Genomic DNA, 19,727 nt, shown 5'->3' with positions numbered 1-19,727 from the left:
TCAGTGTCGGTATAAACAAAGTGTTTCTAGTCATTTGCAGGCACCCAAATCATAGTCCGAGTACTCTGACGGTAAAAAAGCTAGACGGACATTTAAACAGGTATCACTCTCTCTAACTGTCAGAGACCAATCCATATCAGTTTTGCGCAATGTCTGTCTACCAAACAGTAGACGAAGATTCCCGCTCTAATAGAACAACAATCTTATGTTTGATGTTAACTATCTTTACATCAATAATTTTCGAGCTCCCTTATAAACATTTTTGTTGACATAATAATCATTAACACACTACAAGAAGAAACGCGTCAGAAAATACGTATTTAACCGGAATAGTATTAAAATAATAAAAATAAAAATAAAAAGTAAAGTAAAGTAAAGTAAAGTAAAGTAAAGTAAAGTAAAATAAAATATCAAATAAATTAAGACAACCAATTTTTCTTTGTGTGCGTAGCAAGCATTCACAACATAATAATATATGGCTTATGATCATATCTTTATTATAAATATACCCTCTGGTAGTAGTAGTAGCAGCAGTAGCAACAGCAGCAGTAGTAGTAGTAGCAGTAGCAGCAGTAGCAGTAGTAGTAGCAGCAGCAGTAGCAGTAGTAGCAACAGTAGTAGTAGCAGCAGTAGCAGCAGCAGTAGTAGAACAGCAGCAGCAGTAGTAGTATCAGCAGTAGCAGCAGTAGTAGCAGCAGCAGCAACAGCAGCAGCAACAGCAGCAGCAACAGCAGCAGTAGCAGTAGTAGTAGCAGCAGCAGCAACATCAGCAGCAGTAGCAGTAGTAGCAGTAGCAGCAGCAGCAGTAGCAGCAGCAACAGCAGCAGCAGCAGCAGCAGCAGTAGCAGCAGCAGCAGCAGCAGCAGCAGCAGTAGCAGCAGCAGCAGCAGTAGTAGCAGTAGCAGCAGCAGTAGTAGTAGACGTAGTAGTATCCAAGAAAATATTAATAATACGACCACCACTACCACCACTAATTAATACTACTACCACCACCATTACACCTATCACTACTACTACTACTATCACAACAAACACTACCGCCATCACCTCTACTACTATAACAACAACAAAAACAACAACAACAACAACGTCAACGCCAACGCCAACATTACAAAAACCTACTACGTCTACTACTACCACTACTGCTACCTACTACTATTACAACTAGCGGTAATATAATATATAATAAAATATCAATGTTCGCTATGTTACCCATGACATCTATACATTATTATTTTAATAGTTACAGTTCGTAGAAACGGTGTTCATATATACTCTTCAAAAGAAGAAACGCAAAACCACATTGTCGTAACATTTGGAGAATTGATTTAATTATTGAATGGTGAGTCTGATAATTACCAAATGTTGCAGGATTGTTCACAATTCACTCTAGTCCATTGTGAGTAAGTGATAGGACACACCACCAAGGTCAAGGTCATCTGGAGTCAATACCGGGTGTGGCCTCCGCGTGTGTTGACAACTGCCTGGCACCGCCTGCCCATTAAAGCAACCAGAGTACGGATGACGTCCCGGGGAATGGTGGCCCACTCGGCCTGCAAGGCTGCTGCCAGCATGGGCAGGGTCTAGGGCTGTGGTTGTCGCTGTCGGAGGCGTCGGTCCAACTCGTCCCATAGATGCTCAATTGGGTTCAAATCCGGTGATATCGATGGCCAAGGAAAGACATTAATGTTGTTGTTCTGTAGGAAAGCCGTTGTGAGACGTGCTGTGTGAGACCTGGCGTTGTCATGTTGGAACACTGCGTTGGCGTTGGCCATAACTGGAACGATGTGTGGCCGGAGGATCTGGTCAATGTAGCCCTGTGCATTCAGGTTGCCCTGCACGTGGACCAGGTCAGTTCTGCCAGTGTGTGAGATGGCTGCCCACACCATGACACTACCCCCGCCGAATCTGTCCACTTCCTGCACGCAGTTTGCCGCATAACGTTCACCACGACGCCTATACACGCGACATCTTCCATCATGACGTCGGAGCAGAAATCGGGACTCGTCACTGAACCACACCTGTCTCCATCGCAGTTGAGGCCATTGTCGATGAATCTGGCACCACTGCAGTCGGAGTCGACGGTGTTGTGGTGTTAAGATGACACCTCGAACTGGACGTCTGGCACGAATTCCTACCTCACGTAGGCAGTTCCGTACGGTCTGGTCGGATATCCTGCGCAAACCTGGTATTGCTGCGGCTGTGTAGGTGGCAGTAGTCAATCGTTCCCGAAGGTGGCGTACCCGGATGTAGCGGTCCTGCCCGGGGGTAGTGACCCGTGGTCGACCGGATCTAGGGAGGTCACGTGTTGATCCATGTTGCTGGTAACGGTCCCACAGTCTGGAGATGGTGCTTGGGGACACATGGAATGCCCTGGCAACGGCCGTTCTGGATTCGCCTGCGTCTAGTCGGCCGATGGCATTGTTTCTCTGCGGTTCACTGAGACGTGGCATGTCCTGGATTGTCAACTGTCGGCCAGATACAGAGGCCAGGCAAGCGAACACCCTGCACTTTTATACTGTCGGTGTTCATGTTGCACGTGCAGACAACGCACGTGCAGTGGTGACATGGTTTGCACGTGGCTGCGTTTTTGCGAATATTCACATTTTGGAACTTTATTGTACAGTAGCTGCGTTTTATCGAATGTAACCGTGGGAATGTGTTTGGGACATGCAATGACCTTATATTCACAAAGCATGAACCGGTAGGAAACATAAAATCGGAGTTATAACCCATTTGTACCCTTTTGCGTTTCTTTTTTTGAAGAGTATATATAGCTCAACAGAAGCCAACCAAACGAATACGAGCCATCGTGTGGTGCCACCACAATAAACAGTCCTGATATAACAACTGTTACATGTGACAGTACAGCCAGATACATCACTCTCTACCGGGAAATATCAAACAATAACAGTGAAAGCACAATGGACTTTTGTGAAGTAGAAGTGTATGGTAAGTTCACATGTCATTGAACACTCATACAATAGACCTCTTTCAATAGAACACTGCGCATGTTCGTGTCGCGGAGCAACTCATGGGCGCTAACCGTGAACTCACGCGAGGTCTCTCAAAAATATCCCTGCGTACAAGTTGGGGGGGGGGGGGGGGGGGGGGTTGGGTGGGCATAGACAATGGGAAGCCACGCAATAGGAATGTGAATTTCTCCATGATTAATTATTCTATAAGTAGGGAACCCGAAGATTCTGTCGACATCCAACGAAGACTTATTGGAGACATTTGTGAATTATTGCTTATCACGAAATAAAAAAATATGTTCTTGTTAACGCCCGAGAAACCATCTAATCATAACAGATTAGACTAGTCGACAGCTTGATAACATGGCTACAAACTCAGGATGGTCTCTTTATTATAAAGTCATGAGAGTTTATTATGTGCAGTCACAATAAATATCGGATATGGGCTGAAATAATATTAATGTGTGCGCGTGTGCGTATATATGCAGATATTTATCATATTTAACATGATTTAAATATTTTTAATGTATAAATACATTCAGGATTCTTGTCGGGACTTCTTTTCATATAATTAAATGATACATATGCAATTTGAGCTACGACACTATAAAACATTGGAATCAGGCCCCTACGGACGATATGCGAAGGGGGGGGGGGGGGCACAATCTGTAGTGGAGGGACACAGTCTGCTTTGGGGGGGGGGGAGGCCATATTTCAAACCGGGTTTATAAAAATGGGGTTACAGTCCTCCCCCATCCAGCTTCTCGGTTGCTACCCTCCTGAGAATAGTCAGAAATGTAATCGTATTGCATATACAGCTATTTATATTCGAAGTAAGAAGTAACATGTAAGCTTTATTTATAACAGATTAGACTAGTCGACAGCTTCATAATATGGCTACAAACTCAGGATGGTCTCTTTATTATAAACTCATGAGAGTTTATTATGTGCAGTCATAAGGTACCTCATTTGAATGTTGGAAGCAAACATATTAAATACCATGTCTCGGACGACGGACAATCAACAAAAGGAAACAGGCCAAGCCTGAATTTAAGCCAAAATAATTAAAACGGTGAATGAAAATGAAGAAATAGGACCTAATAAATAAATACATATTTTTAAAACATCGTAAATACCAGATATTTCATATGAAGTTGTATATGGCTAATATAAATGATGGTTAAGTGTAAATAAAGAAACAATCAAACAAACAAAGGAAATAAATTGAATAATAAATGAATAAAAAATACATGTAATTTCCTTTTTAAATGTAACCTTCGTAAAAACCAGATATTTCAAATGAAGTTGTATGTGACTGATATAAGTGATAGTGAAAAGTAAATAAAAGAAAGAAATATAATAAAATAAATAAATAAATGAAATAAGATAAATAAAATAATAAATAAATAAGGTCGCGGCGCTATATATATATATATATATATATATATATATATATATATATATATATATATATATATATATATATATATATATATATATATATATATACATACATATATATATATATATATATATATATATATATATATATATAAGATAAATAAATATATGTTTTAAAACTTCGTAAATATATCAGATATTATTTCAAGTGAAGTTGTATGTATATCTGATATAAATGATAGTGAAAATAAGATAAATAAATAAATAAATAAATAAATTGTGGATAGACATGTAGCATTGATTAGTACTTGTACGACTGTCTTTTTTAATCAAACGAAAAAGTCTATGTGAGGAAGGGGTTTTGTTGTTTTTTTAGGTGGAAGGGGAGGCGTGTTTTATTATATTTTAAATATTAATACATGCGGAGAATTAAACATCACTGGAAATCCGCGTGAATATTTAACTATAATTCTAATTGTTAAAAGTAGAAAACACATTCCACTTAATACTGACTACAACAATCCATTAATTCTGAACAACAAAACCGTAAAACATGATCATCGCCGTATCTCTGCACAATACAGAGTTGAATGGGTATTTGACAAAATAGTCGTTGATTGGATGAATCGCTATCTAGTGCCTCATCTATAGGTGGACAGCCACTCCAGAGGAGATCATTTACTGGACATTTCACTCCTCGTGTACCGACTGCCACTCCCAGACTAGTTTATTAAATCAAATCTAATAGGGCAATTAGTGACAAAACTAAACAGTGAACAGAAGTATAATTATCTCAGCATAAGAGTTGAGTTTAATTTATCTTCCTGCGTGATATATCCAGTTAAGGGTTATGTACACTGTTCTGGGCCCAGACCTCAGTGATGTTTGCCCAGTGATATATCCAGTTAAGGGTTATGTACACTGTTCTGGGCCCAGACCTCAGTGATGTTTGCCTAGTGATATATCCAGTTAAGGGTTATGTACACTGTTCTGGGCCCAGACCTCAGTGATGTTTGCCTAGTGATATATCCAGTTAAGGGTTATGTACACTGTTCTGGGCCCAGACCTCAGTGATGTTTGCCTAGTGATATATCCAGTTAAGGGTTATGTACACTGTTCTGGGCCCAGACCTCAGTGATGTTTGCCTAGTGATATATCCAGTTAAGGGTTATGTACACTGTTCTGGGCCCAGACCTCAGTGATGTTTGCCTAGTGATATATCCAGTTAAGGGTTATGTACACTGTTCTGGGCCCAGACCTCAGTGATGTTTGCCTAGTGATATATCCAGTTAAGGGTTATGTACACTGTTCTGGGCCCAGACCTCAGTGATGTTTGCCTAGTGATATATCCAGTTAAGGGTTATGTACACTGTTCTGGGCCCAGACCTCAGTGATGTTTGCCTAGTGATATATCCAGTTAAGGGTTATGTACACTGTTCTGGGCCCAGACCTCAGTGATGTTTGCCTAGTATTGGCAACACTGAAGTAGAATACACCCGCCAGTCACTATGTGAGAATATTCTAGCGGGTATCTGTTATGACTGGGTTTTTTGTGGGTTTTTAAAAATATATGTTTCCAATATTTGGAATAAATATGGCGAACAGGTTATTAATTGTCTATATTAACGCCTTACCCTTACATTTTTACACACATTTTATCAGCAAGAATGGAAACAATATATTTGTATTTTTTCAAAAACAAAACATATTCATTTCCAACATTTGAAATAAATATGGCGAACAGGCAATCGCCCATATTAACGCCATTCCGTTGTATTTTTTACACATTTTATCAACACATTATATAGTGTGATATTAAACATATTTCAGAAAAAGCAAGGATTAAATAGTAAAAAAAGAAAAGAAATGAAAACCGAAAGCTGAAGTACTAAATATATGATAATATCAAATGTTATGGAACAAGTTGTATGAATATGGAAGATTAGAATCTGTGTGTAGAATCTGTAATTATCTAGATGCGATGAAAAGTCATACTACTCTATAAATTTTACGGCCGTTTTGAATGTACGCTGTTTTTTGGCTCTTCGTCGATCATTAGGAAACACCGCTATCGATTGTGTGACGTGTTGTGTATATACATCTGAGAATAAAATATTTAATATCAAACAGCAAGATTATATGTACATAATGGCTTATTATGGACATCTCGGTGTGTATCCATTCGTACGTACGTGCGAATCATTTCAAGTCAGTAAACAGTTTAAGGTGTACAAATGTAAATTGAATGTAATCTCCAGTAATTTTCAAATGAGGCAATAAATGCTATTTCCTGAATCAAAATTAGTCACATCACACACAAACACACACACACACACACACACACACACACACACACACACACACACACACACACACACCCAATTTATCCTTTTTCAACATGTTGCTGTCCCAGAATGACTATTTGTATAATGAGTTAAACGTAGGACTTTGTCATATTGGATGTTTGGCTGTATTCGTGTCATTATAACATGTCTTAGGGAGTTCACACATCTATATCCCTTTAGGAAACAGGAGCGTTTTACACAATCGCTCAACAAACGGTGATGTTTGCATTGAAATGTGACGTACTGTTACAGTCCTGCTTATAGAACAGGACTATGTTTTGAGGTAATGTATGCATTATTTCAGTCTGTGATGCTGGCACTTTCGGTGATGACTGCAGCCAGTTCTGTCACTGTCGAGATGGACCGTGTAACTACACAAATGGATACTGTATAGGAGGATGTAAGCCAAACTGGACTGGCACGAACTGTAATGGTATGACATTGTTTCGTAATGCTATTGCCAGTATCTACCTACATGTATATAACCAGCTGTTGAGTTATGATGAGTTACTTTGATCACTTTGGAAAGGGACACAATCAAACAACTTATATGTTCTATTACTACCAGGTATGTTTGAGGGTTGTGTCGACGGGAAAGGCTTAAATATATTATTAACAAACGAGAACAAGGTAGCCAGATCGGTACAATAAAGCACAGATACTTTAGTTATGCAAGCTGCGTGCGTGCGTGTGCGTGTGTGCGTGTGTGCATACTTACGCATATGTTTGTGTAGTATGTGGTTAAGATGTCGGGCTTTGGATTTTCTTATCCCGATCCAAAAAGTGAATAGCCTAAATATATCTTGTCGATCACCATTTCACTTTCAACCTCAAATTGTTTTGTATTATTTGTTTATTTCTATATTTGTAAAATATTATTTCCTGGGATAAAATGTGAAGTGGTCTGTTCAGCCTATTCGCCTCGTAGAACACACGGCAGTCATCCTGTATCCATAACTGAAACATTAATAGGGAAATTTCCTCCAACTACTGGGATCACTTCATACCAACACTACTACAGGGACTATTTAAAACCAGTTACAAAATTCGGTATATATTAACATGAATATTTTCAGATTGTGATTCCAGTCACTATGGTGACTTATGCAGTAAGCAATGTTCCAGTAGACATTGTGACGAAACAACCGGGGTATCATCTTGTGACGTCAGAGGGTCATGCGACAGGGGATGTGACCCAGGATGGAAGGGAACAGACTGTCTGGAACGTAATAAAAATAGTCTTATCTCATTAGATACAGTACAACAATATGCATCTAGTGTTAATTCCGAGGTGTATTTCTTTATATTATTATTCAATTCATTAATCTAAATACTGTGGTTAGTGATATATTAAAACATGACAATGCAGTAGAGTAAATGAGCAGTATGATGTACATGCATTTTTTGATATCAGATATTTCTGTTCTGAATCTTAAATATGATGTTGATAAGTACACTTCAATATATCTAAGATATTTCAAATTATTATATTCCGTTCAATAGAATACAAAACCTCAATATAAATGAATATAATTAAATTTCCGTTACATCCATTTCAAGTTAACGTCATCCCATAGGTCCAGCCCTATCAACGCGAATTTGTTCATCTGTCGATGAACTTCAAAAATAAAGTTTTCGGGGAACGTGATATCTAATGACGTCATTTTACATTGGTACTCGTTTTACTGACATGTATTGTTTAAGAACCAAGCATAACTCAATATAAAATATGACCTTTTAGTATCATTATTAGTATGTTTTAAATATAATTATAATTATTGTCTCTTATTTCGTTTACATTCCTCTTGGTACGAAAATTATTCGCAAACTTATGTGAGAACTGCTTCGCTGATTCACACAGTTTGTGGATAAACAAATGACATGCAATCCTAAAATGAATACAATAATATGCATCCTTAAATCATAATCCAAAGTTTATATTTATGTCATTCCATCTAAATTAGTATTAAAGGTTGGTCATGTTTTCAACTGTTGTTGATCACGTCGGTGTTACTGCGTTAATATATATTGCATCAGGTGAACAAGTATGCTTTAACAAACAACTTTCCATGTCATAAATATTTCAGAGTGCCCTGATGGTCAATACGGAAAAGCTTGTGGAAAATCGTGTGCGGACCGGAAATGTCTGGATAGCTCCAGTTCCTGTGATCACGTGACTGGGAAGTGTGTCAGCGGTTGTCAACGAGGATATCAGTATGTTGATTGTACCGAGCGTATGTAGTTTGTTTTGATTTACCTTCCCATAGTGTGTACTTCAATAAACATTCAAAGTAAACACCACATTCAGAAAGTCACTAGCCCTCACAGAAACATTGGCTCGAGCCCTATGTATTATAGTAATACACTTGATAAGAAAGAAATGTTTTATTTAACGACGCACTCAGCACATTTTATTTACGGTTATATGGCGTCAGACATATGGTTAAGGACCACACAGATGTTGAGAGAGGAAACCCGCTGTTGCCACTACATGGGCTACTCTTTTCGGTTAGCAGCAAGGGATCTTTTATATGCACCATCCCACAGACAGGGTAGTGCATACCACGACCTTTGATATACCAGTTGTGGTGCACTGGCTGGAACGAGAAATAGCCCAATGGGCCCACCGACGGGGATCGATCCCACACCGACCGCGCATCGAGCGAGCGTCTGTCTTACCACTGGGCTACTTCCCACCCCTTACACTTGATAATGTCCACTAGAACAGATCACAAATTAACTAATCGGGATCGAGGGCTGGTGAACCAGGCCAGAGTCCCATATCAATATAAAATATAAGACAAAAGTTCGTAGTTTAAATCTGCGGCAATGTTCATATGAGCAAAATGGTATGCTAATAAATAATATAAGTGTTAATTTTAGAATTTAGTTAGGTGTGATAAGAAAAATGATTTTTATCATCACAGATGTTCAATCCAGTAAAATCTGCTTATATATAGTGACGTCTGTTGAGTAGACATTTGTCTTAAGAGATAACTTCTTTATACTAGTCATCTAGATAATAGCTTTAATGAATGTGCGTTCTTCGCATATAAGACGTTTAAATATGCTAATACATGAAAGTTGTGTTTTTGTGTTATTCAGTTTGTTCTGTTGGAACATATGGCTACAACTGCAGCGAGTCATGCGATGATCGACACTGCAGTGGTAATCAAAACTGTGACAGATATTTTGGTAACTGTACTCGGGGCTGTCTGAGTGGCTGGAAATTGACAGACTGCACAGTTGGTATGTTTCTATTACGTTATATCTTAATGTGATAACCTAGCTTTGCAGATATCTTCATCATAAGTTTATTTAGAATACTGTAATATCAGTGATTAATCAGTAATTGCAATAACAGAATATATTTCATTAGCATTTCATATATATATATATATATATATATATATATATATATATATATATATATATATATATATATATATATATATATATATATATATATATATATATATATATTGTTTTCCTCAATCTCTATTAAATTTAAATATATGGTATGCTATTGAAATAACTGGGTTACTTCTTTTTATGTCTTGTCTAGAGATAACCAATATCCAGAAACAGAAACATACACGTGGCGTATTACTTTTACCTTATATTTCTCTATAGTTCATTTATAATAGCCCAGAGCAAATCAGATGTGTGTATAGACCACTCACAAGAGTAGCCATTTACCTGTGTGTCCTTTTGTATGTATACATGTTTGATGTACTCATGCTCAATATATGCTCAGATGATGTTCTCACACAGGGATGTGCGTGCGTGCAAACATGCATTTGTGTTCTTATGAATATGTGTTATATATGTATTATATGTACAACTGTGATTCAGGGTTTTAATTGTGGCTGCTGTTTGTGATCTAGCACACTACAACAATACCTGGATTAAGGATAATTATATCTGAAGCAAATTCCTTGAACGTGTGGTACGACCATTATTTACCCTGTATTTATTATAGAATGTGTTGATGGCACGTACGGTCCTGGGTGTAGATCCAACTGTAGTGAAAGACACTGCAAAGGAGACATCAAGTCATGTGATACACAAACTGGAACGTGTCATAATGTTTGTATATCTGAAAATTTCAAAAGTCCATTGATCAACAATTTTATGAAAAGATATGTCAAATTTGGTTTGGTGGTATTCAATTGAGCCCAGAGATCATGTTAGAGTAGGATGGAATCGGAAATTTGAAAAAAAAAGAAGTTTTATTGCAATTCGACACTTTATTGCAAAACGACACTCTACAGCGCTCTTCTCTTTGTGGGGGAGTGCACATACAAGATGCCTAGCCGCATTAGGCAAAATGTAGCGGGTTTCCGCTGATAACTATGAGTCATAATTACCAAATGTGCTCTAGTGATATCGTTAAATAAAACAAACTTTATTTATCTTATCCAGACATTTGACTAAATATGACAAAATATGTTGTCTGGTTTTAACTTTAATTTAATACACTACACAAATAACACGGAGAGGGTAAGCTATAAATTAAACAAAAAATAGTCTGGGTAATACAATTACATTCACAGGATGTACAGGGACATATGGCCCAGGATGCAGTTCGTCATGCAGCGCCAGACACTGTAAAGCTGATGACGCACCATGTGACCACGTAACTGGTTCATGTGATGGACCGTGTGATGCTGGTTGGCAAGGAGATACATGTACTGACGGTAAGTATTTAAACATATTCTGTTAGTTCCGTCTTATTTGTTAAAAAGATAACGAGGTAACACAAACTTTTAAATGATCTAGTGCCCATTTATCTGACATTACAATTACCTACATTTTTGTCCAATACACGTTTTCATAAGCCTTTCCTTTCCTTCTGTAGTTAAAGTTTTAAAGTTTGATATTACAGAATTGTTATTGCGGAATAAATTCAAAACACTGTTAATCATATCCTACTCTAATGCACTATCTTATTTTTTTCTGATGTGGCTAGGGAAGGGTCAATACTCATCATATGGTATCAAAATTGAGCGCACGGTACCTACCTCATACAAATACATTACTACAAACAAAATTATTGCTTTTGGTATGAAAGTAAATACAGACAAATCTGCATATTTGAGTATTTGGGCATAAAGAAGGTTAATATCCGAAAGATCCCAAGAGTTGCGAATGATCTTTCTTTAAAACACTACCACAAGAATATATAAAAGGACAAAGAAAAAATTCCTTATCTGGGAAATCCATGTTCAACAAAAAATTGGCATTTGGCTCGTCGACTAATAATAAACATCCATTAATCACTGACAGGTGTTTATAAAAAAATAAAAATAACATGCCCTGTAAACACCGAATGTTCATTAGAGTGTGCGCTATATGAAATACGTACAAAGTGTTTTAGAATGTGACAATGATAATTACGGAGATAACTAATCTGTTGTAGAATGTGACACTGGATAAACATGACAGAACTAATCTGTTGTACACTGTGACACTGATAAATACGGTGATAACTAATCTGTTGTAAAATGTGACACTGATAAATATGGTGATAACTAATCTGTTGTAGAATGTGACATTGGTAAATTCTGAAATAACTAATCAGTTGTAGAATGTGAAACTGGGAACTACGGTGATAACTAATCTGTTGTAGAATGTGAAACTGGGAACTACGGTGATAACTAATCTGTTGTAGAATGTGAAACTGGGAACTACGGTGATAACTAATCAGTTGTAGAATGTGACACTGGGAACTACGGTGATAACTAATGAGTTGTAGCATGTGAAACTGGGAACTACGGTGATAACTAATCAGTTGTAGAATGTGACACTGGGAACTACGGTGATAACTAATCTGTTGTAGAATGTGAAACTGGGAACTACGGTGATAACTAATCTGTTGTAGAATGTGACACTGGGAGCTACGGTGATAACTAATCTGTTGTAGAATGTGACACTGCGAACTACGGTGATAACTAATGAGTTGTAGAATGTGAAACTGGCAACTACGGTGATAACTAATCTGTTGTAGAATGTGACACTGGGAACTACGGTGATAACTAATCTGTTGTAGAATGTGAAACTGGGAACTATGGTGATAACTAATCTGTTGTAGAATGTGAAACTGGGAACTACGGTGATAACTAATCTGTTGTAGAATGTGACACTGGGAGCTACGGTGATAACTAATCTGTTGTAGAATGTGACACTGCGAACTACGGTGATAACTAATGAGTTGTAGAATGTGAAACTGGCAACTACGGTGATAACTAATCTGTTGTAGAATGTGACACTGGGAACTACGGTGATAACTAATCTGTTGTAGAATGTGAAACTGGGAACTATGGTGATAACTAATCTGTTGTAGAATGTGACAGTGGTAAATACGGTGATAACTAATCTGTTGTAGAATGTGACACTGGGAACTACGGTGATAACTAATCTGTTGTAGAATGTGACACTGGGAACTACGGTGATAACTAATCTGTTGTAGAATGTGACACTGGGAGCTACGGTGATAACTAATCTGTTGTAGAATGTGAAACTGGGAACTACGGTGATAACTAATGAGTTGTTGAATGTGAAACTGGGAACGACGGTGATAACTAATCAGTTGTAGAATGTGAAACTGGGAACTACGGTGATAACTAATCTGTTGTAGAATGTGAAACTGGGAACTACGGTGATAACTAATCTGTTGTAGAATGTGACACTGGGAGCTACGGTGATAACTAATCTGTTGTAGAATGTGACACTGCGAACTACGGTGATAACTAATGAGTTGTAGAATGTGAAACTGGCAACTACGGTGATAACTAATCTGTTGTAGAATGTGACACTGGGAACTACGGTGATAACTAATCTGTTGTAGAATGTGAAACTGGGAACTATGGTGATAACTAATCTGTTGTAGAATGTGACAGTGGTAAATACGGTGATAACTAATCTGTTGTAGAATGTGACACTGGGAACTACGGTGATAACTAATCTGTTGTAGAATGTGAAACTGGGAACTACGGTGATAACTAATCTGTTGTAGAATGTGACAGTGGTAAGTACGGTGATAACTAATCTGTTGTAGAATGTGACACTGGGAACTACGGTGAAAACTAATCAGTTGTAGAATGTGAAACTGGGAACTACGGTGATAACTAATCAGTTGTAGAATGTGAAACTGGGAACTACGGTGATAACTAATCAGTTGTAGAATATGACAGTGGTAAATACGGTGATAACTAATCAGTTGTAGAATGTGAAACTGGGAACTACGGTGATAACTAATCTGTTGTAGAATGTGACACTGGGAACTACGGTGATAACTAATGAGTTGTAGCATGTGAAACTGGGAACTACGGTGATAACTAATCAGTTGTAGAATGTGAAACTGGGAACTACGGTGATAACTAATCAGTTGTAGAATGTGAAACTGGGAACTACGGTGATAACTAATCTGTTGTAGAATGTGAAACTGGGAACTACGGTGATAACTAATCTGTTGTAGAATGTGAAACTGGGAACTACGGTGATAACTAATCTGTTGTAGAATGTGAAACTGGGAACTACGGTGATAACTAATGAGTTGTAGAATGTGACACTGGGAACTACGGTGATAACTAATCTGTTGTAGAATGTGACACTGGGAAATACGGTGATAACTAATCAGTTGTAGAATGTGAAACTGGGTACTACGGTGATAACTAATCTGTTGTAGAATGTGACAGTCGTAAATACGGTGATAACTAATCTGTTGTAGAATGTGAAACTTGGAACTACGGTGATAACTAATCAGTTGTAGAATGTGAAACTGGGAACTACGGTGATAACTAATCTGTTGTAGAATGTGACAGTGGTAAATACGGTGATAACTGATCTGTTGTAGAATGTGAAACTGGGAACTACGGCGATAACTAATCTGTTGTAGAATGTGAAACTGGGAACTACGGTGATAACTAATCTGTTGTAGAATGTGACACTGGGAACTACGGCGATAACTAATCTGTTGTAGAATGTGAAACTGGGAACTACGGTGATAACTAATCTGTTGTAGAATGTGACACTGGGAACTACGGTGATAACTAATCTGTTGTAGAATGTGACACTGGGAACTACGGTGATAACTAATCTGTTGTAAAATGTGACACTGGGAACTACGGTGATAACTAATCTGTTGTAGAATGTGAAACTGGGAACTACGGTGATAACTAATCAGTTGTAGAATGTGAAACTGGTAAATACGGTGATAACTAATCTGTTGTAGAATGTGACACTGGTAAATACGGTGATAACTAATCAGTTGTAGAATGTGACACTGGTAAATTCGGAGATAACTAATCTGTTGTAGAATGTGACACTGGTAAATACGGTGATAACTGTGCCATGTTCTGCGCGATCAGAAACTGCGTCAATAAAGATGTCTGTCCTCGTAAAGACGGAAAGTGTGTAAGTGGATGTATCTCTGGATTTGAAGGACTGGACTGCTTGCGAGGTAAGAACACCATCATCAATTATCAGAGAATGAATGAATGAATGTTTAACGACACTCCAGTACAGAAATACACTTCTGGTATAAATGAGTGTCAAGCAAGGGTATATGAATAGCATTAAATTAGATATAAAACATTTAATTATGTAAAACAAACACAAAAACAAACAAAAACAAACCCAGTGGGTAAACGCACAATACAATACAATACAAATATCAAGGTAAGTATATTTTAAAATTGTGTATAAGCATTCACTGATAAAATCTATTGTGCAAAACATAGATGGGCGTACTTCAGTCATTCGTAATGGATGTCTAAACGAGTTACGCAAGTGCGGTCCATGAATAAAGGTGAATAACGATATTCTAGACGTTTGGTTGATTTTCGTTTGCCAAAGTGTTATGTAGTTTCTGCTGACTCATTAGTGTATAAAGAGATTTCTGAAAGGATGCCGACAGGAAAACACTTCTGAGGAACAAGATATTCAATTACCGTAGGGTGCATTTTATCATGTAAATGCAGACCGTCCTAAATCTGCCACTATCGACCCATACTAGCATGTATTTAAAAACTATCCGTTCACAGGTGTTAGGAGTGGCCCACGTTCTGGAAGGGAATTGTGTCGTTCAGATTTACTCATCAACCTTTGTCCTGGATTATCTACTCAAGACGTTCAGCAACGTTGCCTTTAGATGATCTTACAATTCACTCCGTAATGCTAATGAATGTTCTATGTTAGTATGCTTTACATGTACACTCTTGGTCAATACATGGACCGAATAAGTAAAGAATAACATGTTAATGTGCTTAGGTTATCGGCTTTAATGGCTTGTTTTCGGGGGGGGGGTTAATCCCTGTTTGAGGGCTAATTGATAGGGATATGAAACAACAATAATCTTACGCTTAGTAATAGCCAATGAGTTATCTTCATACAATTTTGAAACAAGCCACTTTTCGTGAAAAATGGAATAGCTAAACTTTTATTTTGAACTGTGCGATAAACATTGCTTCTTTAAAAGTATGTTTCATATCCACCATCTCCCATTTGTGTGCGGACTAATATATATATATATATATATATATATATATATATATATATATATATATATATATATGTGTGTGTGTGTGTGTGTGTGTGTGTGTGTGTGTGTGTCTCTCTCTCTCTCTCTCTCTCTCTCTCTCTCTCTCTCTCTCTCTCTCTCTCTCTCTCTCTCTCGCTCTCTCTCTCTCTGTGTGTGTGTGTTTATTTATTTATTTTTGAAACAAGTGTAAATTTATAATGCCAAAGGCTGCTAGCGAAGATCCAGTATTTATTTGCAGGGGTTCCACATGCAACTACTTAAATGGAAGTTGAACATTAGTCTTGAATGCACTTCACTATTTTCGTAGTGATCAAGGGAGGGGGTAGGTCCACAGACCCTGTCTAACGCCTGGATTGGGATTCATAAATCACAGTTTGAAAATTCCAAAATAAAAATAATTGTCTATATTCCGTTTGTGTCAAAAGGAAACCTATGAACTAGCATACCATTATTAACTGGGTTAATGCACTAAATTATTACATGGGTTTATGACATGGATATCATGGGTAAGTTATATGATAATATGTGGGGGGTTTTCAAGTTTTAACGTTATTCGCTATACAGTTGTATACCAATTCATTGGTTTTCTTATGACGGAAACGGATTTTACCCTTATCATGTGACCATAAGAATACTAGCATAATTTTATCACGTTGCTTTAAACGGTCACTATATAACTGGTTAATACAAACAGTGCTTGCAGGATACGATTGGATAACCTGGGGATATAAATCTTTTACAGCCCAAGCTGTCACTTCCAACAGTGATTCCACCACCATTGCCGTTTCCGTTGTGGCGGGAGTGCTTTTTGTATTGTTGATCATAGTGACGAGTGTTTTATTCTGGCAAGTACATCATCATTTTATCTTTATGGCTATGTTTGTTTTAATTTTTGTGCCAAATTGTCTCAATATGTTTTTGTTTTTGTTTTGATATTTCACTATTCATTGTACAATGAGTACAACATTATTATTTTAAATATTTATACAGTTGCATAATCATTAAACACACGCACACATACACACAAACACACACACACACACACACACACACACACACACACACACACACACACACACACACACACACATACACAAGTGATATGCCTAACAAATATTATTTCCCAATAATTTCTTTTGCTACAATTTATAAATTTATATTAATGCAAACTCCAGTAAGGGTGACGAGCACGTCATACTTGATGTCAGAGTTTGGATTTGAACTGCATCTCCATATTGGTAAATAACTGACAGCTAGTTTAATGGATGGGAGATGAATACTTTCAAAGTAGGCCAACATGTACTTCATATTTTTAGACAAGGATTTTGAAGACAGAAATGTTTATGCAGAGTGTATTACACATTACAACATTGTTGACAGTTTAAATTTAATTATGGAAATATTGTATGTTAACCGTTAATTTTGTGGTTAGCAATTAAATCTTAAGATATTATAATATATTTATATATATATAATGAATTGTAGGCACCTCAAAGGTCATAAAGTGAAGTCGGACTCGTATCAACAAGAGATGAGAAAAATAAACACAAACCCACCCAGCCAAACTACAGACCCCAGCGCTGTAGAATATGAAATCTTCGATGGACAAGATGGCGGCCACAACAGTCCAAGAGCTTTCAGTTCTCAACAAGTCGACACATCCAGTTTAGCCAATTATGGCAATTCATGGATGTCACGTGATGAAATGGATGCCCAGCCGAGACATTCTGAGAGTGGGGGTGGCTATGTTAATGCAGGGCAAACAAATGAGTACGAAAAGCTTGAATTATTCAACCCACCACAGAATGACTATGATAGGATAACTGGTGTTTAGACAACTGGGAGATTACGGAGTAATACTACAAAATTTATTATATTAGCTGTAGGATATTTTGTTTTTAGGTAGAGGGTGCAATGTGAAGAACTGGCACCTTAGGTATTGCAAAGTACCCTGACGTGCATTTTATAGATGGTTTTCATGATATTTTGAAATTGTGTGGAGAGGTGCGCACACCCAACAACCCCCCCCCCCCCCCCCCCCCCCTAGATCCGCGCCTGATTAAACGGCTATTCTTAGTGAGTACAAACTGCAGGAACATCGAATTTCCCCGAGGAAAACAGCGTGAAGTCTTCCGAAAGGATGAATAGATATTGTAAAGGAATTAATGGGCATGTTATGTAACTTTTTTTCTAATTTGAGATATTCGACCAGTGTAATACAATATTCATATTCAACGGGGACAAAGTGACTGGAACGAACACCATTTTTTATTTAGAAGTCACATTATTTCCCACTGAATTACAGTTACTATGAGTGTGTTTTTCATACCTGTATATGATACAGTCAATGTCTAAAATCTGTCAATTTGTAAAATGCCTGAAATTTCCAGTCATTTTATAAATTGCCTGGAAAATGAGCCCCTTTATTTGACAGACTAACTGAAATGAGTAAGATGAAAGAAAAATGAAAATAATATATACTTTTAATTATTTATTTAGACAGAATGAAGGGCAATAGAGACAAAATATCTTGTTGATACATCTATATCTGCATCTAAACAGACTTGAAGAAAACAGGAAAAACGTTTGATGAAAGGTCATCAGAAAAGTGAATCTTTTGATTCAAACACAATTATCTAGTAACTGTAGAATAAAATAACAATTTGTAGACCAGCAAACTTACATAATTATTTAAACAAATTATTGAAAATAAAAACGTTTCTTAACGAAATTCGATAAATTGTATTCGCCAAATCTATATTTTGTACACCCTTCTGTTAAAATGCGATTTTAATCTAAAGTGTGTTTGTATTTGCCGGTACGGGGAGGGAGAGCGGGGACGTTTCCCAGTGGTAAAACGATTGCCTGATGCGCGTACGAAACAGGATCGATTATCGAGAAAATATGAACATGTTTCCGTGTTGTAATTGAGTTGTGTATGATCAACTCTCCTTTTTGTACCATTTTATCTGCATAGTTTAATAGCAATTTAGGTGACGGAGCGAATTCCTGTGAAAACACGCTTGCCTGATGCGTACACTGTCTATGACAAATATGAACTATCTTTCTGTGCTGTAGAAAGAAAGAAAGAAATGCTTTATTTAACGACGCACTCAACACATTTTATTTACCGTTATATGGCGTTAGACATATGGTTAAGGACCACACAGATTTTGAGAGGAAACCTGCTGTTGCCACTTCATGGGCTACTCTTTCCGATTAGCAGCAAGGGATCTTTTATTTGTGCTTCCCACAGGCAGGATAGCACAAACCATGGCCCTTGTTGAACCAGTTATGGATCACTGGTCGGTGCAAGTGGTTTACACCTACCCACTGAGACTTCCGGAGCACTCACTCAGGGTTTTGAGTCGGTATCTGGATTACAAATTCCATGCCTCGACTGGGATCCGAACCCAGTACCTACCAGCCTGTAGACCGATGGCCTAACCACGACGCCACCGA

At 37.6% G+C, this 19,727-nt stretch overlaps 1 protein-coding gene across 1 annotated transcript; it reads left to right on the top strand.

Moving 5' to 3' along the window:
* The first annotated feature begins 2,801 nt into the window (after positions 1-2,801).
* LOC121366337 (multiple epidermal growth factor-like domains protein 11) lies at positions 2,802-19,450 on the top strand. Its single transcript, XM_041490824.1, has 9 exons — positions 2,802-2,952; positions 7,026-7,154; positions 7,798-7,947; positions 8,809-8,955; positions 9,827-9,970; positions 11,278-11,421; positions 15,042-15,185; positions 17,008-17,110; positions 17,751-19,450. The coding sequence occupies exons 1-9, from the start codon at positions 2,925-2,927 to the stop codon at positions 18,097-18,099; spliced, it is 1,338 nt and encodes a 445-aa protein (XP_041346758.1). The 5' UTR covers positions 2,802-2,924; the 3' UTR covers positions 18,100-19,450.
* The last annotated feature ends 277 nt before the right edge of the window (positions 19,451-19,727 follow it).

This window comes from Gigantopelta aegis, unplaced genomic scaffold (genome assembly GCF_016097555.1).
Source record: "Gigantopelta aegis isolate Gae_Host unplaced genomic scaffold, Gae_host_genome ctg5358_pilon_pilon:::debris, whole genome shotgun sequence".
In the NCBI taxonomy this organism is placed as follows: Eukaryota; Metazoa; Mollusca; class Gastropoda; order Neomphalida; family Peltospiridae; genus Gigantopelta; species Gigantopelta aegis.
Note: the sequence above shows the minus strand (reverse complement) of the source record. Positions and strands in the feature narration are given on the sequence as shown.

Excerpts from the sequence above, each read along its gene's own strand:
- LOC121366337 (XM_041490824.1), top strand. The coding sequence starts at position 2,925 with ATGGACTTTTGTGAAGTAGAAGTGTATG. Across the intron at positions 2,953-7,025 it reads TTGTGAAGTAGAAGTGTATG|TCTGTGATGCTGGCACTTTC; the intron begins GTAAGTTCACAT and ends GCATTATTTCAG. Across the intron at positions 15,186-17,007 it reads AGGACTGGACTGCTTGCGAG|CCCAAGCTGTCACTTCCAAC; the intron begins GTAAGAACACCA and ends AATCTTTTACAG.